The sequence below is a fragment of the Buceros rhinoceros genome, unplaced genomic scaffold, assembly GCF_000710305.1.
Source record: "Buceros rhinoceros silvestris isolate BGI_N320 unplaced genomic scaffold, ASM71030v1 scaffold16158, whole genome shotgun sequence".
Lineage (NCBI taxonomy): Eukaryota > Metazoa > Chordata > Aves > Bucerotiformes > Bucerotidae > Buceros > Buceros rhinoceros.
The window spans coordinates 1-19768 of record NW_010428768.1 but is presented as its reverse complement, the minus strand read 5'-3'; the positions used below and the strand labels follow the sequence as shown (position 1 = coordinate 19768).

The following is a 19768-nucleotide window of genomic DNA, read 5'->3' as shown; positions in this document are numbered from 1 at the left end:
GAGAGAGAGAGGGCAGGAATATACCAGTTGGGTGCAGGAAGTATAGAGCTTTGTTAGCAAGTTTAGATAGGGTTAGGCTGTAATGAAACTAGAGCTTAAAACCATAGCTGACACTTCTTGCACTTCATAACGTGATACGTAAGAGTGATCGGAGCTCTGCTGCCGTACACACTCACCTTCAGCTGCATTTTTCTGCCCTTCTCCTGAGGCTGGAACTGATGCTTATGCTGTTGCATCATAAGCTATATATACCAAGCAGCTGATCTAGCATAAGGCTGATGATTTTTTGTAGTATTAGTTCTTGTGTGAATCATGAACGGATTAACCCTGTTATTACTCATAGGTCCCTGTCTCCAAAAAATTGTGGCTTCAAACATCTGGTGAGATGGGGAAGGGGAGTAGAGTTATTGTAGCAGTTATAATTTAGATCTGCATATGCAGCTTTACTAAAGACAAGGTTTTAAAATAGACTACGCTCTTGATCAGAACAAGGAGTCATAAAGTATATGAGAACTGGAAGTAAGAAGTGACAGCTTAAAGAGAATATGAAGAGTCCAAAATCATAAAATGAAGTCAACAAAGGATTGCCATATAGCAACGGAGAAAGGTCATGGATTAGATTATTATAATATTTTGTCCTCTGCATATGATACATTAATGTGTCTGACAGAAACATCTTCTCGTAGTTCAATTCCAGCCTTATGGCCTACTTTTTAACCTTGTTTACTAATTATTTCAAGATGAGGCTTGCAAGGCTTTCTGAAGAATTTTCTGAATATTTCTAGGTTGTGGTTCTGGAGCAGCATAAGGAACTTAATTGTTTGGCGCAATTCTGTCTTCACTTGCACTTGATCTCTCTGGACAGCAGGGAACTGTGCACAGGGTTTTTTCATCTTACTGACTTGGAAGATTTTTATTTTTTTTTTTTTTTTTTCCCCTCGGGTCAGTTTTCTGCTAGTTTATCTTACTTAACTGCCATCAGTAGTTAGCTGTGATGGCAGATGGCCTTCCATGTAGATTTCATATGTTTCAGCCAGAACTGTAACCATTGGCTATCTTGTGACTAGTCAGAAGGAGCTCTTTAACTCTCTTCTCCCATCATCAGTCATATGTCCCTTATATTGCCTTTACTTCTGAGCTGGCTCTTAGCCAGTCCTCTTCTCAGTCAGTTAACGGCTTGGGTATAGCAGTAGTTTTCTACCTGCTTATCTCTCTGAACCAGATTACTAGGGAGTTGGCCAGATGTCATTGCCAGGAGCAGACTTGCTGCCGTCAGTGACAGTCATTACATGGTCTTAGCTTGTTGTAAAATCATATACTGGGTCACTTCTGCTTACTGGTGAGAATTCTGACTTTACAGCTTTTGCAGTGCTGCAGGTTTTTGTTGAAGGTTTGCTGTTGCTGCTTCTCGCAGTGGTAAAAGGTTCAGATGTTACGAATGTAAATGCAAAATGACGAGTAAAATGGAATTTCCAGAATACGTTATGTATTTTGTAACAGTTTCATAATAGTACATTGTGTATCAACTTCATTTGCAGTGATACCAAGTATTTAATCACAGAGAGATGAGATTTTCACTCCAATGTGAAAGGTAATTTGAGAGTCCTCCAGCGAATAGCAGTGCAGCCTCAGGCTTTTGTCTCCAGAGCAGAACCCTTCTTACTCAGTAATCAATAGAGGATCCTCAGGAGTGCTTTGGGTCAGCAAGTCCCCCTACAGCCAGGCTCCAGCTTACAGACAGCTTACATCTCTTATATTGCAGGTTGTTGGAAGTGTTTCTTTATCTTCCAAAGTTCTGCAGTGAAGAACCAAGTGGCAGTGTCTTTTTGTATTTGTGTAAAATTGCAGTGTAGGAGGAGTTCATCCAGGATTTATACAACCTTTGCTATTTATTACATTAAGCAACTGGATTGGATTAATTTAATCAGCTGAAATTTCTGGAATGTAAACAAGGCTTTGGTGGTTGATTGCAACTACATCATCCTTAAAAATTCTGGCATAAGATTAAAATGCCTCAGAGCTGAGTGTAAGTTCTAACAGATTTATCCACGATTTTATTGAGTGTTTTGAAGATAATGAAGCTTGCTCTAGTATTATAGGTAATGGATTTGAAAAAATCATAAATCTGTTATCAACCAATCACAACAATAAATATAACTGGAGACTTCACAGTTCTGGAATCCATTTAAATTATTAACTGAAGCCTCTTCTATCAACTCTCATTAAAGCCTTATTGGTAGAGAAACTAATACAAGTGTAACAGATACTTAGAAATAAATACATAGACACCACTTTGTTTTGGTTTTAGTCTGGAATCACTTTGACTGCAATTAGCTTAAGCAAGTTTTTAAATTAAAGACAAAAAAAGGTATGTGGAAAGGAGAGCATAAGGAGGTGTAAAATATCACTGTCAGTATGTCTTTGGTACTGAGCAGTTGATGCTCTGTTCTCATGGAAAGGCATGTTGATGTACTTATTTTCAGAAAGAATTACATTGGGGTATCACGGTAAAAGCAAGGAAAACAACATTTTACTTTTACACATTTTCTGAGTTGGCATCTGCTTCCATTGAGAAAAATGAGACTTCTCAATTAGGGATCGTAGCTATTGAATGCTCACAGTACAGCACTTGGCAATGTAAAGAACTGGGAAGATATGGTTGTGTTCTGTGCTCCATATGCTGCATTAACATAAGATCCCTGATATACAACAATAACATACGTTTGTTTGGTGGTTTAATTTTTTCTGAGCAAAAATGTATTAAGTCACTACTTTATCTGCTTAAAAACTGCATTACCATCAGATAAAATTGGACTTCTAAAATAGTCACGAAGTGTGAAATTAAGTTGCTTTATAGTTTAAGTATGCTGTAGTCTGTCTCCAGGGAGCAGTAACTACTAATCCTTTAGTCACATGATGGCATGCTGAAACAAAGATTTTAAACCTCAGGTGAAGCTCAGGATAGCTTGTCGTTCCTCAATGGATGGTTTGAGCAAGCACTCAGGTGCTTACGTCAATCTTGGCAACATTACAGATCAATTAATAATAACCTAGTGATGCAAAACCAGGTAACTTTGAATGAGAGCTTAAAAAGTTATTTCAAGTGTCTGCTTTTCACTTGCGCTGGAAACACAATTTTGAAATTAATCTAAGAAAGCAAAATCAGGCAGTCAGAAATCAAGAAATAAGTGGAGTACAGTTGCTTGGCAAGTTAATTTGTTACAATTGGTTTATCAATGAAATACTCATTTATTATTTTACTGTAATGCCCTTCATTTAATACACAGAACATTTAATTTCTTCTGAGTGGTGCGTACCTGCAAATGATCACAGCTTTTTCAGATAGAAAAGGTGGGTGCACAAATGATGCCCGTCTAAAAAGTTTGATTCAGGCTGATTTGCTCAATATATGACAGCAGTTTTGTAGAAGCAGCAGGAAGTTTGCAGCAATATGTGCTAACTGGTGACAAACTGGCATGGTGATATGCTCTCCAAAGTGAGACCATTCTTGCTCATTAAGCACAAATTCTTGCTGTTCCTTTTTGGAGCAGAAACTTGAATCCACCTCCTTAGTAACTGTCCTAGTCACCAAGTCATAGAGTGGTTTAAATGTGGGGTTTTTTTTTCTTTCCTCTTGGATCTGTTTCTCTTTGTTCCAGTAATAAATACTAAGTTAAACTTCACAGGGGAAGTAATCCAGGTTAAAAATTAACTTTCCTTCTGACAGGTTATTTTAAACAGCGATAAATTTCTTGATCTGGTTCACAGCTCAGCTACACAAACTCTGCTGACATAGGTGGAAGAGCCAAGGAGGACGAAGAGGCAGTGTGAGCTGAATAGGGCACTGCTGCTGAAAGCCACACAAAATACAACTTGAGCATTTTTTGTCTTAATTAGAACTGGAAACTGTAACGATTTAAGTAGGTGCTATCATTCTTATTTTACTTGAACTGAATTAAAAGATCGTTCTTGTTATTAGGTCCCTCACAGATTGGTAAGTTGGCAACATACAGCCATAGTTAAAGATGTTAGCCTATTCCACTAGGACAGCTAAATCTGAAAGGAAATGCCTGTGCGTTGCTCTTTTCGTCTATGCCATAATTTTTCCAATTACGTCTTACATTGCCTCAAGAAAATCTCTGTGCATTTCAATAATTTGCCAGATGGGAATAAAAAAAGTGTATTTCAGGTCAGTGTCTGAATGTTGTCTATGAGTCACCACTAGTTTATTTAAAAATCCAGAGTTAAAGTATTTGAAGTGTAGTCTGGATTTGGTTGTGACTGAATTGTAATTCAGTTCTGGTTTAGCTAGTGACAGTTTAAACCTTTTGCTGACCCTGAATCAGTTATTTTAGAAAAAAACAGCATTGAAAAGTGAGAAGCATCACATTATGTGGACAGGCTAAAGACGAGGAACTTCACAGCTGATTTTTTTTTTTTTTCCCATACTTAAATTTGAGGCATCATGTTGCAGTATCACACACAGCTTCTTCGTAGTCCGCACAACGTGAGGATGAAGAGCAGAAAGGAAGCTGGTGTGGCTCCACTGGTGGCAGTTTTGTGCCTGCAAGTAAGAAATGGAAGCCAAAGGGCAGCAGACTTTACTCTCCTATTACTCTCCTGGTTTAAGCTGCCCCTGCATATGTACAGTCTGGAGATAAAAGCCTAAGTTTCAGTGAGTTATGGTGAGGGCTTTATTTGCTGGCGAGAAACGCAGGCTCAAAGATCCTTGAAACTGCTTTGAGGATGTTGCTGTAGAGAGAGACAATTCTGCAGGTCTCTGCACTGGGAAAACAAGGTCAGCATGGTCAGCACTTTGCAGTAAGAGTAGTTTATTTATGACTGTCTGTAGGAATGTGTGGAAAGTCTCTGAGAACTTCAAATCATAATAAAGAAACAGAGGCTTACATTGTATGTGCTGTTCTGAGCCATGTGGTGATGGAAAGATGAGAAAAGATGTGGTATGTTGCTGCTTTTGCTGAATGCAAACAGTTCCCATGCTGAATAAGCTCTGTTCTACTTTAATGAAAAAAAATAGAATTCAGAGCTTGTTTTGGTTTTAGGTTCAATCACGTCGGTTAAGTTGTGGGTTTTGATTTAGCTGACACTGATGCTGCAGTGTTTCTTCCAGGATAGCTGTATTGCTTCAGCTGTCTCTGGACGTGTGACGCGTATGCCAGGCAAAGGAGTTCTTCTGCCACCTTCTGTGCATAATTAGCTAAACTGAAACCCCAAACCGAGTCTTCAGTCAGCTTGGTTATACCTGTGCTTGGATTATTACTGTCATCATTGCTTAAGGAGGAGAGGAGGTAGACATTATATTTTCACACATTTAGGTGACATACCTTACCCGGCAATTCTCTGTATTGTCTAGTCAATCTAAATTTTAGCCTAAATGGAGTGGGAGGCAGATTCACGTGAATTGAAAAAGGTCATGTAACAGTAATGGTTTCAGACACGCTGGATTGGTTTAATTCAGCCTAGGCATGTCAGAATATAACTGGTGTAAAAGGGCAGGGGTGGAAAGGAAAAAAAAATTGTATTTCTTAGTGTCAAAGAAAACTCAAACCATGAAAAGTTTGTGTTTGTTTATTTAAAGCAGCTTAACTACAGTTTGCCAAAATTTTATAACTTATGTCAACAGAAAATTTCTCAGAGAGCCAACACTACATTTCTGCTAGGCACTCCTGCTGTACCCACAGAACTGGTGGCAGGATTTTCCTAGGAGTGTTGGAATTACTTGTGGTGTTAGCCTGGTGCAGCTACCCTAGATGAATAAAACTCAGGATGGGCAAATGCTGCTACATTTCTCTTCCATCCTGCAGTTGTACCTTCTTCCTTCTCTGTTTTCATGTTTTTCATGTTTATTTATAGTTTTCTTAATTGTTGTCTTGATACATGTTACCAAGCTTTTGGTCAACCAGAAGTCGCCATCTAGCACCACGTTTTCCATAGAACTGTGTAGAAAGAAGTCAAAACTACTGCTTTTTTCTGTGCAGTTATATATTTGGGGAAAAAAAACAATTAAAAGCTTCAGGAATTGTAGTGTTTGCAGTACATCTTTCATGTGTCTGGACCCATCTGAAAAAAAGTGTGATGCTAATTATAGCAGGTAAGGTTGGTATTTTCACAAATTAACATAGACCAGTACAACTTTTCCTGCACGGGAGTTCTTCCACTCTGTGTTTTCCATCTTTATGTTTTCTTCCATACATATAAATAGCATATGTTCTTGAAATGCAATTTAGTCTAGAAATATCTTTTCAGATCACTTTGTGAGCTTGCATCATGAGTAAGTTTTAGTGGTATCATGGGGTTTTTGAGCATATTTCTTCAAAATATTTTGCTATGTTAAGAATTGTGTGGCTTCTTGACATGGTTTCACTCTTTCGACTAAATAATATATTAATAAACTCTAAGCATATCTGCAAGCATTCCAAGGTTAACATCAAGATTACGTCATATGTATCATTCTTATTTTTACATCAGTATCATTTGTCTTTTTTCACAACAGCAATTTGTTCAGTCAGTTCATGTTCAACTATTGTTCCAAATACTTTTTTTTCTATGTAGAGAAAAGTGCATAGGTTGTTGGTTTTATCTCCGTTTGTGTATATCGTTATTGCAGCCAATTTTTATTTCTCCTTATTGACTGTTTCCCCTCCACATTTGCATAGAATACAGAAATCAGGTAGAAATCTAACCCAGTTTTTTATTGTGCCATAGACCCTCTAAGATTTGTGCTGTGACAAATTACCTTACTTGTGAATGCAATTCAGTGTAACTTCTTGGTTTGACAGGGCGCTATTCTGAAAACAGTTCTAAGCTACGCTGTGGTTTACTAGCTCGTTTGTAAAACTGTCTGGTGGGAAGGTGTCAGTGGCCACATTGTGTGCAAGACTCCTTAAAATAATTTCCTGAGAGGAATGTTGTAGCTCAACAATAAATAGCTCATTCAGTAAATAGTTCTAAGTCAGACTGGGAGGTGTTTGCAGGAGAAAAGTGTTTGTCCACTGCCTATGTGAAATACTCTAGTGCTGTGGTTTTCAGTATTTTTCTATTTGGGGAACTTTCAGTATTTCTGGATGACCTTTTTGTAGGTAATTTAATTCTATTACAATAGACGTGCTCTGATAAATTGATCCAGTTACTGGTTGTTCTGGTACCTCTGATGAGGTTTAATCTTAATCTGATGAGGGCTGACTTTTCTCTTACCACGTTTTAACTTCTGTTGCTTATGTTCCTAAATTACATGAGTGAAGTTGTCGGGAACTGCTAGTGTTGTTTCCCTGTTTTTAAAGTGTAGCGCTCTGCTAAACTACAGGAATTATATGTGTTACACTGTAAAAGATACTAAAATGTGGGTTGAGATGAGTGGCCAGAATGGTGTTGGAAAAGAAAAAATATTTAATGTTAATCTAAATTACTGTATTGAGAATTCACTTAATAGTGGCATTGCTTAGCAAGACTGCTTCCAGTTCCATCAGTGGCTGCGTGAAAGACAATTGAGAACTTTTAATGTGTTGAGTGAAGTAGTGTGAATGACAAACCATAACCTTTGAATGTTTTTCATCAATAGGTGCTCTTCAACCATATTGTCTGTATCTGTTGTAGATCCTGGCTCTGCTGAACGCACAGCACAAAAAAGGAAATTTCCCAGCCCTCCACATTCCTCTAATGGCCACTCACCACAAGATGCATCAACAAGTCCTATAAAAAAGAAAAAGAAACCTGGTCTGTTGAACAGTAATAATAAAGAGCAGGTAAGAGAAGTCATGGTCTTGTTATGCTAGAATATGAAACAGTGAAGGAAGCAGAGAGAGCTGATCAGGAGCTCCCTCCTCCTCAGGAAGCTCCGTTTTTATACTCAGAGTAGATATTCACTTTTTGAATGCAGCGGATGTAGGAGTTGGCATTATGAGTTGGATTTGAAAGTTCTTTTAATTTTGTTTTACATCTGTGTAAGAAAGACCACCTGTGTCCTGATTTTTTTATTTCCTACAGCTAGTAAGATGTATAACCAATAAATGCAGTTTTGAACAAAAGGATTATGAAGGAATATAATAACGATAACAACAGTAATAGCTGTTACTAATTAAAAGCACAGTTAGAAGGAAATATTCAGTGACATGATATCTTAGATTAAGAAAGATTTCATAATGTCAGTCGAAGTCCCTCATCTGCTTTCAGTCCTACTGCTAATTAACAGCAACAGTCCAGCTCCTTCCTTGGTACTCTGTGCGTTCCCTCCCCTTCCTTGAAATCGCTGGGCAGTGTACCCTCCTATTAGACTAGTTAAATCAAAGGGTCACACTGACAGTACTTTTCAGTCTTTGTGCTTGAAACCTTATTTTCACTGTCTTCTGAATACTGAATCTATAGGATTTGTTGTAAGAAGAACTTGTTTCCAGAAAACTTTGACAATTTATGATTCATTGTGTGATGCAAGTGGAAGAATTGTATGAAGTGTATTGAACAGCAAATGCTGTAAATCACCTGCATCATCTTGGAGGACGTTACATGAAAGCGGTCTCTAGCCTTACTGAAGTTATTTGTCATCTAATTTAATAATGACGTGCTTATGTATTTTTCAAAGTGCTTTTGTGTGTCAGTGTTTTTGTCAGGATCATAAAAACATAAGAGTAAGGGTTTAAAGCTCTCTTTCCTGGTGTAGCAGCATCCACATTAAATATTATCCTGGTAAAATTGCACTGGTTAAGAAAGAAAATGAAATTCCTAATTACTGCAGTCTGTCCTGCAACAAAGATTGTGAATAAATCAGGTCTTGCTGGGGAACAGTCTTACAGTGTCAAGTGTATTTTATTTAAGGATAATTGGTAGGTCTAGTAAGAGCGTGTTTAGGCGTGCTGGCACTAGCTTAATGGGGTCAGTTGGGCTTTTACTGAGCTTCACTGCAGGCTGTAGGAATTCCTCTACATCCTGGTTGTTTACTGGGGAGATGTTGCTCTGCTGAAGTCTGAGTTGCTAGCTGTGCAGTGCAGAAATAATTTTACAAACAGTGGAATTGAATCTTAGGGTATTAATTTCCCCTTTTTATTCATGCATTTAAAAATATATGTGAAAATGCAATTGCCGTTGTTGATTATGTTCCCCTCGGTAAATCCATTTCTGTTTTCCAGGTATCTCAGACCTGAAATGTTACAAGATAGATACACAGCTTTATTCTATCTAATGAAGAAAAGCAATCAGACTTGCTTATTTTGCTATTTGTGTTACAAGTTAGCAAGAAAATATCATCTGTTTAGTCTGTTTAGCTTTCAGAAATTGTTTTTGCTTTACTATGGCTTTACATGTCAGATTTGAAATGGGCATGCCTGAAGATTATTGTTTCTGAAGTAGGGGCAGACCTCTTCTCTGTGGGGTAGCAGGAGTTGTTAAAGATTCTTTTACTGCTGAAGAGGTTTGAGCTGAGCATACAGTTACGTGTTTTGTTCTCAGGCTGAGTTTCAAGTATAATGTAGCAGGTAGCTGTGGTTCTGATTGGCTGATAAATCTATTTGGAGGTATGACATCATCACTGGAAGCCTCTACCTTCTTATTCTCCATTATGAAGTGTAATATTTTGAGTATTTCAAGATACCGTTACTGAAGTTATAGTTGCATGAAGCTTCATATTACATATTGTGGATGCAGTAACAAGTCTTCAGAATGGAGCCAACAGGTATTTGAAATGTTGAATGATGAGCAAAGAATTATGGGATTGTAGAATGTAGCTAAGACAGGTTAAAAATCAGGATCTTCTGACACTTAGTTGGTCAGCCGTAATGGAATTGAAGTCTTCAGCTTGTTTTGCCACTAGCTTCAATACTAATTTAAACTGAATATAAATAGTGATTTTTTTTCTTCCCAAACCAGCACTAAAATACTGGGGGTTTTCTTCAGTTTTCTATGTCATCCTACAGATCTTAATAACGTTAATAAAGACTTTAAAACAAGCTATTACCTATCTGAGCTTGAATTGACTAGCTGTGAATCTGTTGAGGAAACAAAGCCTTTCTTTCATAACTTAAAATTCAAGTGCCTAAAACATTTTACTCTGATTGGAACAAGTGAAAAGATCCTTTGATGCAGTTGAATCATTCATTTTCAGTCCTTTATAGTTTTGGGTTGTTGTCTGGGTCGTTTTTGACTCTCAGAACCCTTTTTTTAAAGTGTCCTTGAACAGACAATTAACTCCTGTCATGCTGTAGCAAAAATGGACTTCCCTTCAGTTTGGATGGGATGAGCTGATTTCTGTGGAATAGCCTCATAGGTTTTATATTTGTCTTAAAGCAGTATCTTTGATTCTGAGGAGGTTGGTGGAGATGCACTGCTTATACCCACTCAAAGCCAGAATATATGTTAAATTCTGCTAGTAATTTCCTTTATCTGCAGTTGAGGAAATGTTCCATAGCTGCATCTCCACATATACTACTACTGAGAGCTTCATCTCACAGCTGTGGTGCATATAGCTGCAAACAAAACGTGTTCTGCGCAGTAAAGTGCAGCTTGCCCTTTTTCACTCTGGGTTTCCATTTGCTTTCTTACCTGTTGGAATGATTGTAGTAGTAATGCATTTGAAATGTAGTTAAAGCCTTATGTTGTCCCTCTTATTCCACAGGATCTCATAGAACCTTCCTTCTGAAAGTCTGGTCATATTATGTGATTAAATATATATACAGTGAAAGTACAGAAAATAAGACTTTGCCCATTCCTGTGCTGGGAACAAAGTATCTTCATCGTCTGTAGAATAGAAAATGAAAAACACCAAAACTGATAGAAATTCAAGTGAAATTTTAGGTAGCAGAATGCTTGTGGGTAATGTTTGTGGGTAACATCCTTTCTTTGTCTAAAATATTATGCAGTGCTAGGTAACTGGACTATCTTTCGAGAGACAACATCTTCAGCTGGGTTGTCACTGCTGCATCATTTAATTTGACCTTGAAAGTCCTCTATTCACGCAAATAACTAGACCTTGTCCTTTGTAACTTTAGAGATTTAGAAATATCGTGGTCCAAGCTGGCATGCTGGAGGTTTCTGGTGCCGTGATGGTGCCGTTATGCCCTGGGCGACTGATTTTGTATGGGATGCTGCAAGGGTGTAGAACATGCATATGGTTCCAGTGTTCTGTGAGTCACGTGGGCATGTGGCAGCTCAAGGGTCTAAGAATTGCAGATGTGTAAATGGTGTAGGACACGTGCAAATTATCTGGAAAAACAAAATGGTTCTGCAAAGCAAGTGTTTGGATTGTTACAAGTAATGTCATGAGCAGAATGGTTTTATGGAAACCAAAAAAATCGTAATATGTAAACTGTCTAAAACTCAAGATTGATTCCGTCCATGCCCTTCTCAGCAAACCACCCCTATAATTAATACCAAACAGAAAACTTAAGTTCTCTTGTCACTAAGAAATAGTTTTCCAATAAATGTTAGCAGTTCTTCAAAGCTGATTTAGTAAACTTTAGGTATATGGGGACTCATTTTATCCATCCCAGGCTCGTTGCTGCTCGTGTTTTGGCATCAGCCTTTCCATCTTGGAGCTGTCTGGGGCTCCAGTGGAAGGCTGGTTTATGCAGTTTACAAGGTTAACACTGTTTTCTAGTGCAGGAAAACCAACGGCGTTTGTGAGTTTTAAATTCTGATAATGCATTTAAATGGTGCATTAAATCTCTCCCAGTGTTCTTGCTGCTGTAGCAGAGGTGGCTGTTCAGGATGTGAATTTGCTCCTTTGTCATCCTACTCTACAGTTCGCCTTATTAATCAAAATCAGCACTTGCTTGATTCATTGTATGGAGTTGTGAACGGCTGCAGCTTAGGGCAGATTTGCATGGTGTTCAGCTTCTTGTTTCAGGACTAACTTTTTCAGTTCTCCCTGGTTTAGCCACCACTAAACAGCTAAACATTTAGCTTGCACAGCCCCCTGGAATTCTGAGTTTAGAGAATCTTATAGCTTCTGTAGCAATACTTCCTTCTTGAAGATAAAAGTGTTTTCTGACTTTTGTTGGATTGCATGTCTTGCACTCATGCCTTCACCTGCCATGAAAATTTATTTTCAGTCTTGAGTGCAAACTGGCATTTGACATCTGAATTAGTAGTAACCTTCTCTATGAATGATTTTGTGCAATGAATAAGATACTGTGCTTGCATAAATGTTACTCAAACTCTGTAAACTGCTGTTTGCTTATATATTATGAATATTATTATTGGAAAAAATGCAAATTTGTTTTGAAACCAAACCTGTTTTTCTTGCCTACATTTCAGTCAGAACTAAGACATGGTCCGTTTTACTATATGAAGCAGCCACTCACCACAGACCCTGTTGATGTTGTACCACAGGATGGACGGAATGATTTCTATTGCTGGGTTTGTCATCGGGAAGGCCAAGTCCTCTGCTGTGAACTCTGCCCTCGGGTTTATCATGCTAAGTGTCTGAAACTGACAGCGGAACCAGAGGGGGATTGGTTTTGCCCAGAATGTGAGGTTAGTTTGATGTAAGGAGTGGATTTATTATGTCTTGTTTTTGAGATATAAGCAGTTTTTTTGCCTTCTGAAATGTTTCTGGTTTATTCCTATATTGCCTTTTGGTAAAGGTACCAGAAAATGTGTACAGAAGAGGCAGCATCCCTTGCTGCTTCACTGCTTTTTCTGTGGGTGTACCTGCATTGTCTTCAGCTTCCTTTGTGTTTCCATCTCTAGAGAAGACACCATATCGAAGAGTGATCTCTTCATCAGGCACCTCTAAATCTGAAAACATTCTGCAGTTTTGACTAGTTTAACTTGTGCTTCTTCTAGTGGGCTGATCAGTGCAGAAAACAATTGCACTGTAGGGTCTGCAGAAACAAATGGGTATTTTATGAATATTTCATACTGCAGGGCTGAGAAGAAATATAATCATTCCTCTCCAATGATTCCTGAGGAGAGAATACTTGGTACAAAGTCTCTTTAATGAAAGCAAATTGGTTTATTGCATGTTTTTCTTTGATCACTTATGTATTAGAGCCCAGGTGACATTGTCATTCGTTCGCATTGCTGTGAACCTGTATTTTATATATTCAGACATTCACTTTGCATGATCTTGAAGATGATGGATAATTTTCTAGTCTTTTCCTTTTGTTCCTTTTGGAACAAAGCCCGAGTAAAACAAGCGTCTGAAGTACTTATACTGCATCATCAGACATACTTCTTATAAGAAGTATCAGAATGTTTCTTGTAAGTCGGTTATTATCTTCCATTTGAATGCTAGAATGTTTCAGTGGAGAATAATTTACCTAAAATATTTGCTGACAAAATATTTTTTTAATCTTAACTTCTAGAAAATCACAGTTGCAGAATGCATAGAAACACAGAGTAAAGCTATGACAATGCTCACCATTGAACAGCTATCATATTTACTGAAGTTTGCACTACAGAAAATGAAACAGCCAGGGGTAAGAATTGTTTTTTTTATCGTAGTCCTGGGTTTTTCTTCCTTCTGTGGGTTATGTAGTTTATTTTATCAGATTATATGTGACTGCTTCTGTACTGTCTGCCACCTGTCTAGTACAGACGGATTAGTTCCCACACAAGCTTTGCCTAGTTCTCAAGTGAGTGAAGATAACAGTACATCAAAATACGATGTGATGATTACCAAGGATTGTCTTAATTCCTGTTGCCTTTTTGTTCCTGTATGTAAGCTAAAGGAGCTGGGAAGGTGTCTCCATGTTACTGTAAAATATGTTGGGAAAACCCGATATGCAGTACCAGGGACACTGCATCTCTGATCTCTCTGTGATAAGTATTTTAGCAGAACAATAGAGGCAACTTCTGGGAAGGTTAATCTTAAGTACTGAAGGATTTTGGCTCTTGGAATCCTTTTACTCTGGAGTGCTCAATGCAATCCTTTTTGATGGAGCCATTAGAAGCTTTAAGTGCCGCTTTTCAGTAGCAAAGTGTCAGTGTTTGTTTATATTGAATTCACAAAGTGTTTTGAAAAAATGGTTAGCAAGCTAGTGAATGCTAGGGAGGTATTTTGCCCTTTAGGCGTTTCAGTAAAAACCTGTTGTTTTGGTACCTGCATAGTTTAATTGGATGTGTTCCAAGAATTGAAAAAGAAGTATTTGTGAGTTTAGTGAATGAAAAATTTAGGATCTTATTCTGCTAAAAACTGTTGAGCCTCATCTACTACTCCCCACAAAAAACCCCTACTGTAAATAATAACAGTATGTTTTACAAACCCCCTAACTTTTTCAATTCATTACTTCCAGCGTATAAAGATCAGTTAAATGAGACCTTTTAGTTCCTCTTTGCCCGCCAATACTTCATTCACAAAATTTTATAATTACATTTAAAGAATTTTCTCTGACATCACAGTTGGAAATGTATTAGAAAATTAATTAGTATTGTGTTATTGATTAAACTGTTTAGTATTAATATGTGAATCTTTTTTTTTAACAGACAGAGCCATTTCAGAAGCCAGTTTCACTGGATCAGCACCCAGATTATGCAGAATATATCTTTCATCCAATGGACCTTTGTACATTAGAGAAGGTTTGTATGAAGCTGACGGAGGGAGGTGCCTTGAGTTTGATTGCTGTCAGTAAGATTTCTGGAGTGTTTGATGGGAGGGGGAGAGAGGATCCTTAAAATTACTTTGATGCTTTTTTTTCTTTTTTTCATTACTATAAATACCAGTTCGTTTACAGCTTAAAAATAATCATATGCCAACTGAACAAGTCCACTATTTTGTCTGAACCCATAGCAAATGCTCAGGAACAAACGCTTTCATGCTTCCAGTACGGAAGACATGAGCTTACATGGATGACTTCCTGTTGTATAAATTCACTTAATTCCAGGAATCCTGGGGGGAGACTTAACTCATTAACCAGAGTTTGCATTTGACCATCATGTTTGTAAACTATTAATGGCTCACTAGTCTGTTAATTTGGGACCATTGAGTGTCGGAGTTCATTCCATATTCATTTTACTGATAGTTCAACAAATCCTGTAATCTCCACTGCGCCTGAGCTGAGAAGAAAAAAGAAAACAGTCTAGAGGAGGGTATTGGGACTTCCATTCTCAGCTCAATAACAATTTAAAAGTTTCAGATCATGAAGTGCTTCATGCTCCACTGCTTAATGAAGAGTGAAGCATTGCAGAGCTTTGTTCTGCTTTGACCTGGTGAATAGACAGCAAGTTTTCATTCTCCATGTCCTTACACTGGAGGCTGATGTCTTTTTGGCATAAAGATTTAAAAAAACATGTGACTAATTTTAGCTAATCGAGTTACTTTACCCAATGGGTAGACTGGAATATCAAAACACTCTCTTTTTTGTATTATGACCAATAATTGTTTCTTGGTCTTGTAATAATTAAAAAAAAAAAAGAATATTGTGGAGCAATAGTAGAAGAAATGAAGGACTCAGTTTTCTGCAGAGACATCAGATAGAACACCCTTCCAGGAAATGAACACAGCTTTTGGAAGTGTTGAAGATGCTGATCTAAATGATTCATTACTTAGCATAATTTAGACAGTTCATACTTTTTCAAAAGACACCCTGAATTTGACAAATTCTTAAGTATTTAGAACCATAAGTCTTACAGTAAATAAGCAGTCGGTTTTATTAGTTGTATGACGGATCAGAAACAATATTCAGGAAGAAGCTGTCACTTTTTACTCATTTCCGTTTCCTGATACATTCTTAATTTTTTCTTTACAGAATGTTAAAAAGAAAATGTACGGTTGCACTGAAGCATTTTTGGCTGATGCCAAATGGATTTTGCACAACTGCATTATTTACAATGGGGGTAAGTATTAATATGTACCAATGTCCTCAAATAGGAAACTGCAAAAGAGATGAAGTCAGAGAGCAATTTGTAGACTTAGAGTTGACAGTATCTTCCTGTTAATGACCATAGTGCCTAAACACAACTGATGATCTTTTTTTTTTTTTTTTTTTTTTTTTTTTTTTTTTTTTTTTTTTTTTTTTTTTTTTTTTTTTTTTTTTTTTTTTTTAACATCTGGCATACACCAAACTGTAGGTCCAAATACTGCCCATGCTGACACTTGCTCATTCCACCTCAAAAAAATTTCAAATAAGTTAGAATTGTAGAATGGTTTAAAGGTCATGTGGTTCCAACCTTCATCATTTGGTACCAACCCGCAAGTTGCTTTAGCATTTTGAATTGTGCAGCACTTTATAGGGGACCGAACTGAGGAGATAACAGGGCACGTCCCTCACCAGAGTGTGTCAGTGGTGGGCAGGATGTGAGACGCTTCAGAAAGGGCCATTTAAAAGTAGTTACAATGTCGTGTTGAGGAGAAAAGTGCCTCTCTTGTGCTTCTGTATAAACACGTAGTTTATACATACATGTTTCACATCGTCTCTTTAGATGTTCTCTTCGGTTTTTAATGTTAACTTTGGCAGGTAAAACCTGTCAATTTTACTATAATTCTAGCATAATAACAATTTTCTTGGTTAAAGCATTTTATTGTTTCCTCAGGAAATCACAAATTGACACAAACAGCAAAAGTCATCATCAAAATCTGTGAGCATGAGGTATGTGTGCCCCAATTAACTTAATTGGTCTGTATTTCTAAAGTGTTCCAGGTCATGTGTTCGTGAGTGAAATAGTATGTGTTTTCTAATGTCTGTATGGCATAAGTATAATTTTTCTAGGCTATTTTGTGTTTAGATATGTATATCCATGGCCTACAGAATGATGTTTTGGCAAGGGCATAGCTGATGTGTCTTCCATTAGGATATTCACTGTCTGTAAATAAGACCTGCAGTCTGGGAAGGTGAGGAGGGAAGAGAGTAAAGCGGTTGTGTGGATTCTGCACAGAGACACCTGTCTTCTAAATGACTACTTGGGAAGTTTGAAAAAGAGACCCACGTCTTCTTATTCACACATGCATTTCTTAGTGGTTCTTTTGCTGTAACAGTATGAAATTCCTGTGAATAAATGCAAAAATGACTACTTGCATACTTAACTGATGATTTGCACTGATTTTCAGTGGCAATCCGTAATGTTCGGTATTACAAAAACTTGCTATTCTAAATGTAATTTATTTGAACAGTATGTTATTCATATAAATTACCTGATGATCTGGCCCTTTGTTTATGGAAGTGCTTTCTCTGTCCCCGGCTTGACACAGCGATATCTATGATTCACATAAATTCTGAGAATTTATCAATACTTAGCAGAACAAAATGCATGTACAGCCTGAGCCTGACAATTTAATTAGTTTATATAATATGAGCATAAGGAGTAAAACATTTATTTTTGGTTCTGCATAGGCAGGCTAACGTAATAATACTGATCGCACTTTGGACTGTTTAAGGTCTCCAATAACTGTTTCCTTTTTCTTTTCAGATGAATGAAATTGAAGTATGTCCGGAATGTTACTTAGCTGCTTGCCAAAAACGAGAAAATTGGTTTTGTGAGCCTTGTGTAAGTTAAGGATTTTGGCAGTCTAGCTAATACACTAAACTAGCAGTTCCCATTTGTCTATTGCTTGTTATCCCCCCCACTGTTTATATACCTGTGGTGGTTACCGAGTCAAGGAAAGCTGCCGTAGTTTACCAAGTAGCTTGTGCTCACGCGCCATGCTCTGTGTGGAGTCAGACCATCTGAAGAAGTTTAGCTGTAAGACTGCTTGTTTTCACAAAAGGATTGGTTTAGTCAGAAACGACTCTAAGCGGTGTCAGCAACCCGTTCACAAGTTCTCTATCCTCAAATGTAAGCTTTCTGCTCCTGGGTTGTCTGTGCTTGCATGTGGTACTTGCACGCAGGGTAAGATTTCTGAAATGTGCATGTTTCTTCCTGCAGGTGTGGACTGAAGAACTTAGACTTGACTTTTCTTTCATGACCTTTTAATAGGTTCTCTGTTTTCTGGTTTTGTTTAATACTGCACCAGACTTGCTAGGACTCATTAGGATTCTTAAGTGGAAGTGTATAATCCATCAAATTCTCTCTCAGACTTAAGGGGAAATCAGAGAATTTGAAAGATTTTCTCTAGTCGAACTTATATTATGCTACGTATTTGGAGGGGACTAATTAAAAAATAAATGAATTAAAAAGTGCAATTACAGTGTTTAACTGAGATACGGGTTTTTTTATGTTTTGGGGGTTTTTAAAAGATATTTTTATTATTTTGTCCTCAGTTTTTTAATGTATATATCAAGTATATAGTAAAATAGAATTGCACTGTATTTGGCAAGTGCCTTGTGCACGTTGGATCTTTATTGAATCTAAGTAATGCATACGATTAAAAAAAAAAAATCACGTTGTTCATCAGATTTGAAGGCAATACTGCTTGTGTTTCCTTACTGTGTATTTTGCCTCTTCTTCTAGAGCAATCCCCACCCTTTGGTCTGGGCTAAACTCAAAGGCTTTCCATTCTGGCCTGCTAAAGCACTGAGGGATAAAGATGGGCAAGTTGATGCCCGTTTCTTTGGCCAACACGACAGGTGGGAGTTTAACCAAGCGATGTCTTTAGCTGTGCTTAGAAGAATCATGTCGTAATTTTGTGCTCTTGGAGTTTTTTGGATCCTCTCTTTTGAACCTTGACCCTAGTAAACTATATAAAGTTGTAGCACATACAGTTTTAGTTTCTTACATGGTGTCTGTAGAATTTAAGCCATGTGTTTGTAAGATTAATACACGTATCATCTCCGTGAGCATGCAAGTTAGTTTATGTGCCTGGTTTTGTGCTGCAGAGAACTGTAGCTCTTGAAGGTGGAAGAGGCCAATGCATTTATGTTGTCTCAAATGGGAATAAAAACAATTGTAGATTAAAAAAATACAGAAAATCTGTGTGGGTCAAATATGCATTTTCAATGTTTATTCATGTTTTATGTCTTACTGGGTAGAGTAAAATAAGCTATTGGTAATCTAAGACATGCAATTTATTTACTTAAACTACGCATGGAACTATTAAAAGAAGACGGTAGAGATGGTCCTCTGAAGTGATCCAAGGTGTGCATATCTTTATGCTCAGGCTTAAATAAATCACTACGTGCACAAAAGTTGCCAATGTCAATCAACAAGGTGAAATGTAGTTATATTATCTTCTATTTTTCTGTTTAATATATAGGGCCTGGGTTCCAATAAATAATTGCTACCTCATGTCTAAAGAAATTCCTTTTTCTGTGAAAAAGACTAAAAGCATCTTCAATAGTGCAATGCAAGAAATGGAGGTTTATGTTGATAACATTCGTAGAAAATTTGGAGTATTTAATTACGCACCTTTCCGGACACCATATACTCCCAACAATCAATACCAAATGTTATTAGACCCTACAAACCCAACTGCTGGAACTGCAAAGACAGACAAACAAGAGAAAATCAAACTGAACTTTGATATGACAGCATCGCCCAAGATTCTAATGAGCAAATCTATGCTGAGCAGTAGTACTGGTCGTAGGATTTCATTGACAGATATGCCACGGTCACCAATGAGTACAAACTCATCAGTTCACACTGGATCTGATGTTGAACAGGACGCGGAGAAGAAAGCAACTTCCAGTCATTTTAGTGCCAGCGAAGAATCCATGGACTTCATGGAGAAAAACACAGGTAAAAATAAAGGCGGGGAGAGGTTGCAGGACTTTGCTTTTGGTTAATGGACTAGTTTTACTCCATGTGCTTTGAAAGACAGGCTGTATTGTGACTCATTTCAAGAAGAAATTTTAGAAAAAAACCAAGCGTTTAACTTTCAATAGCTGTGGTAAGAAATAACAGTCTTTTCTGTCTGTTAAGCTGCACAGTAGAGAAGGACCTGGGGGTG

General features: G+C 37.5%; 1 protein-coding gene across 1 annotated transcript in view; it reads left to right on the top strand.

The window, feature by feature from the left end:
* Window positions 1–19489, top strand: part of LOC104498960 (protein kinase C-binding protein 1-like) — a 31098-nt gene extending 11609 nt beyond the window's left edge. The window contains exons 3-10 of the mRNA XM_010142404.1: window positions 7615–7763; window positions 12262–12480; window positions 13314–13427; window positions 14434–14526; window positions 15696–15783; window positions 16480–16535; window positions 17353–17430; window positions 19076–19489. Coding sequence (XP_010140706.1) covers window positions 7615–7763; window positions 12262–12480; window positions 13314–13427; window positions 14434–14526; window positions 15696–15783; window positions 16480–16535; window positions 17353–17430; window positions 19076–19096 — 818 coding nt within the window. The 3' untranslated portion in view covers window positions 19097–19489. The remainder of the gene's footprint in view (window positions 1–7614; window positions 7764–12261; window positions 12481–13313; window positions 13428–14433; window positions 14527–15695; window positions 15784–16479; window positions 16536–17352; window positions 17431–19075) is intronic.
* Window positions 19490–19768: the final 279 nt, after the last annotated feature.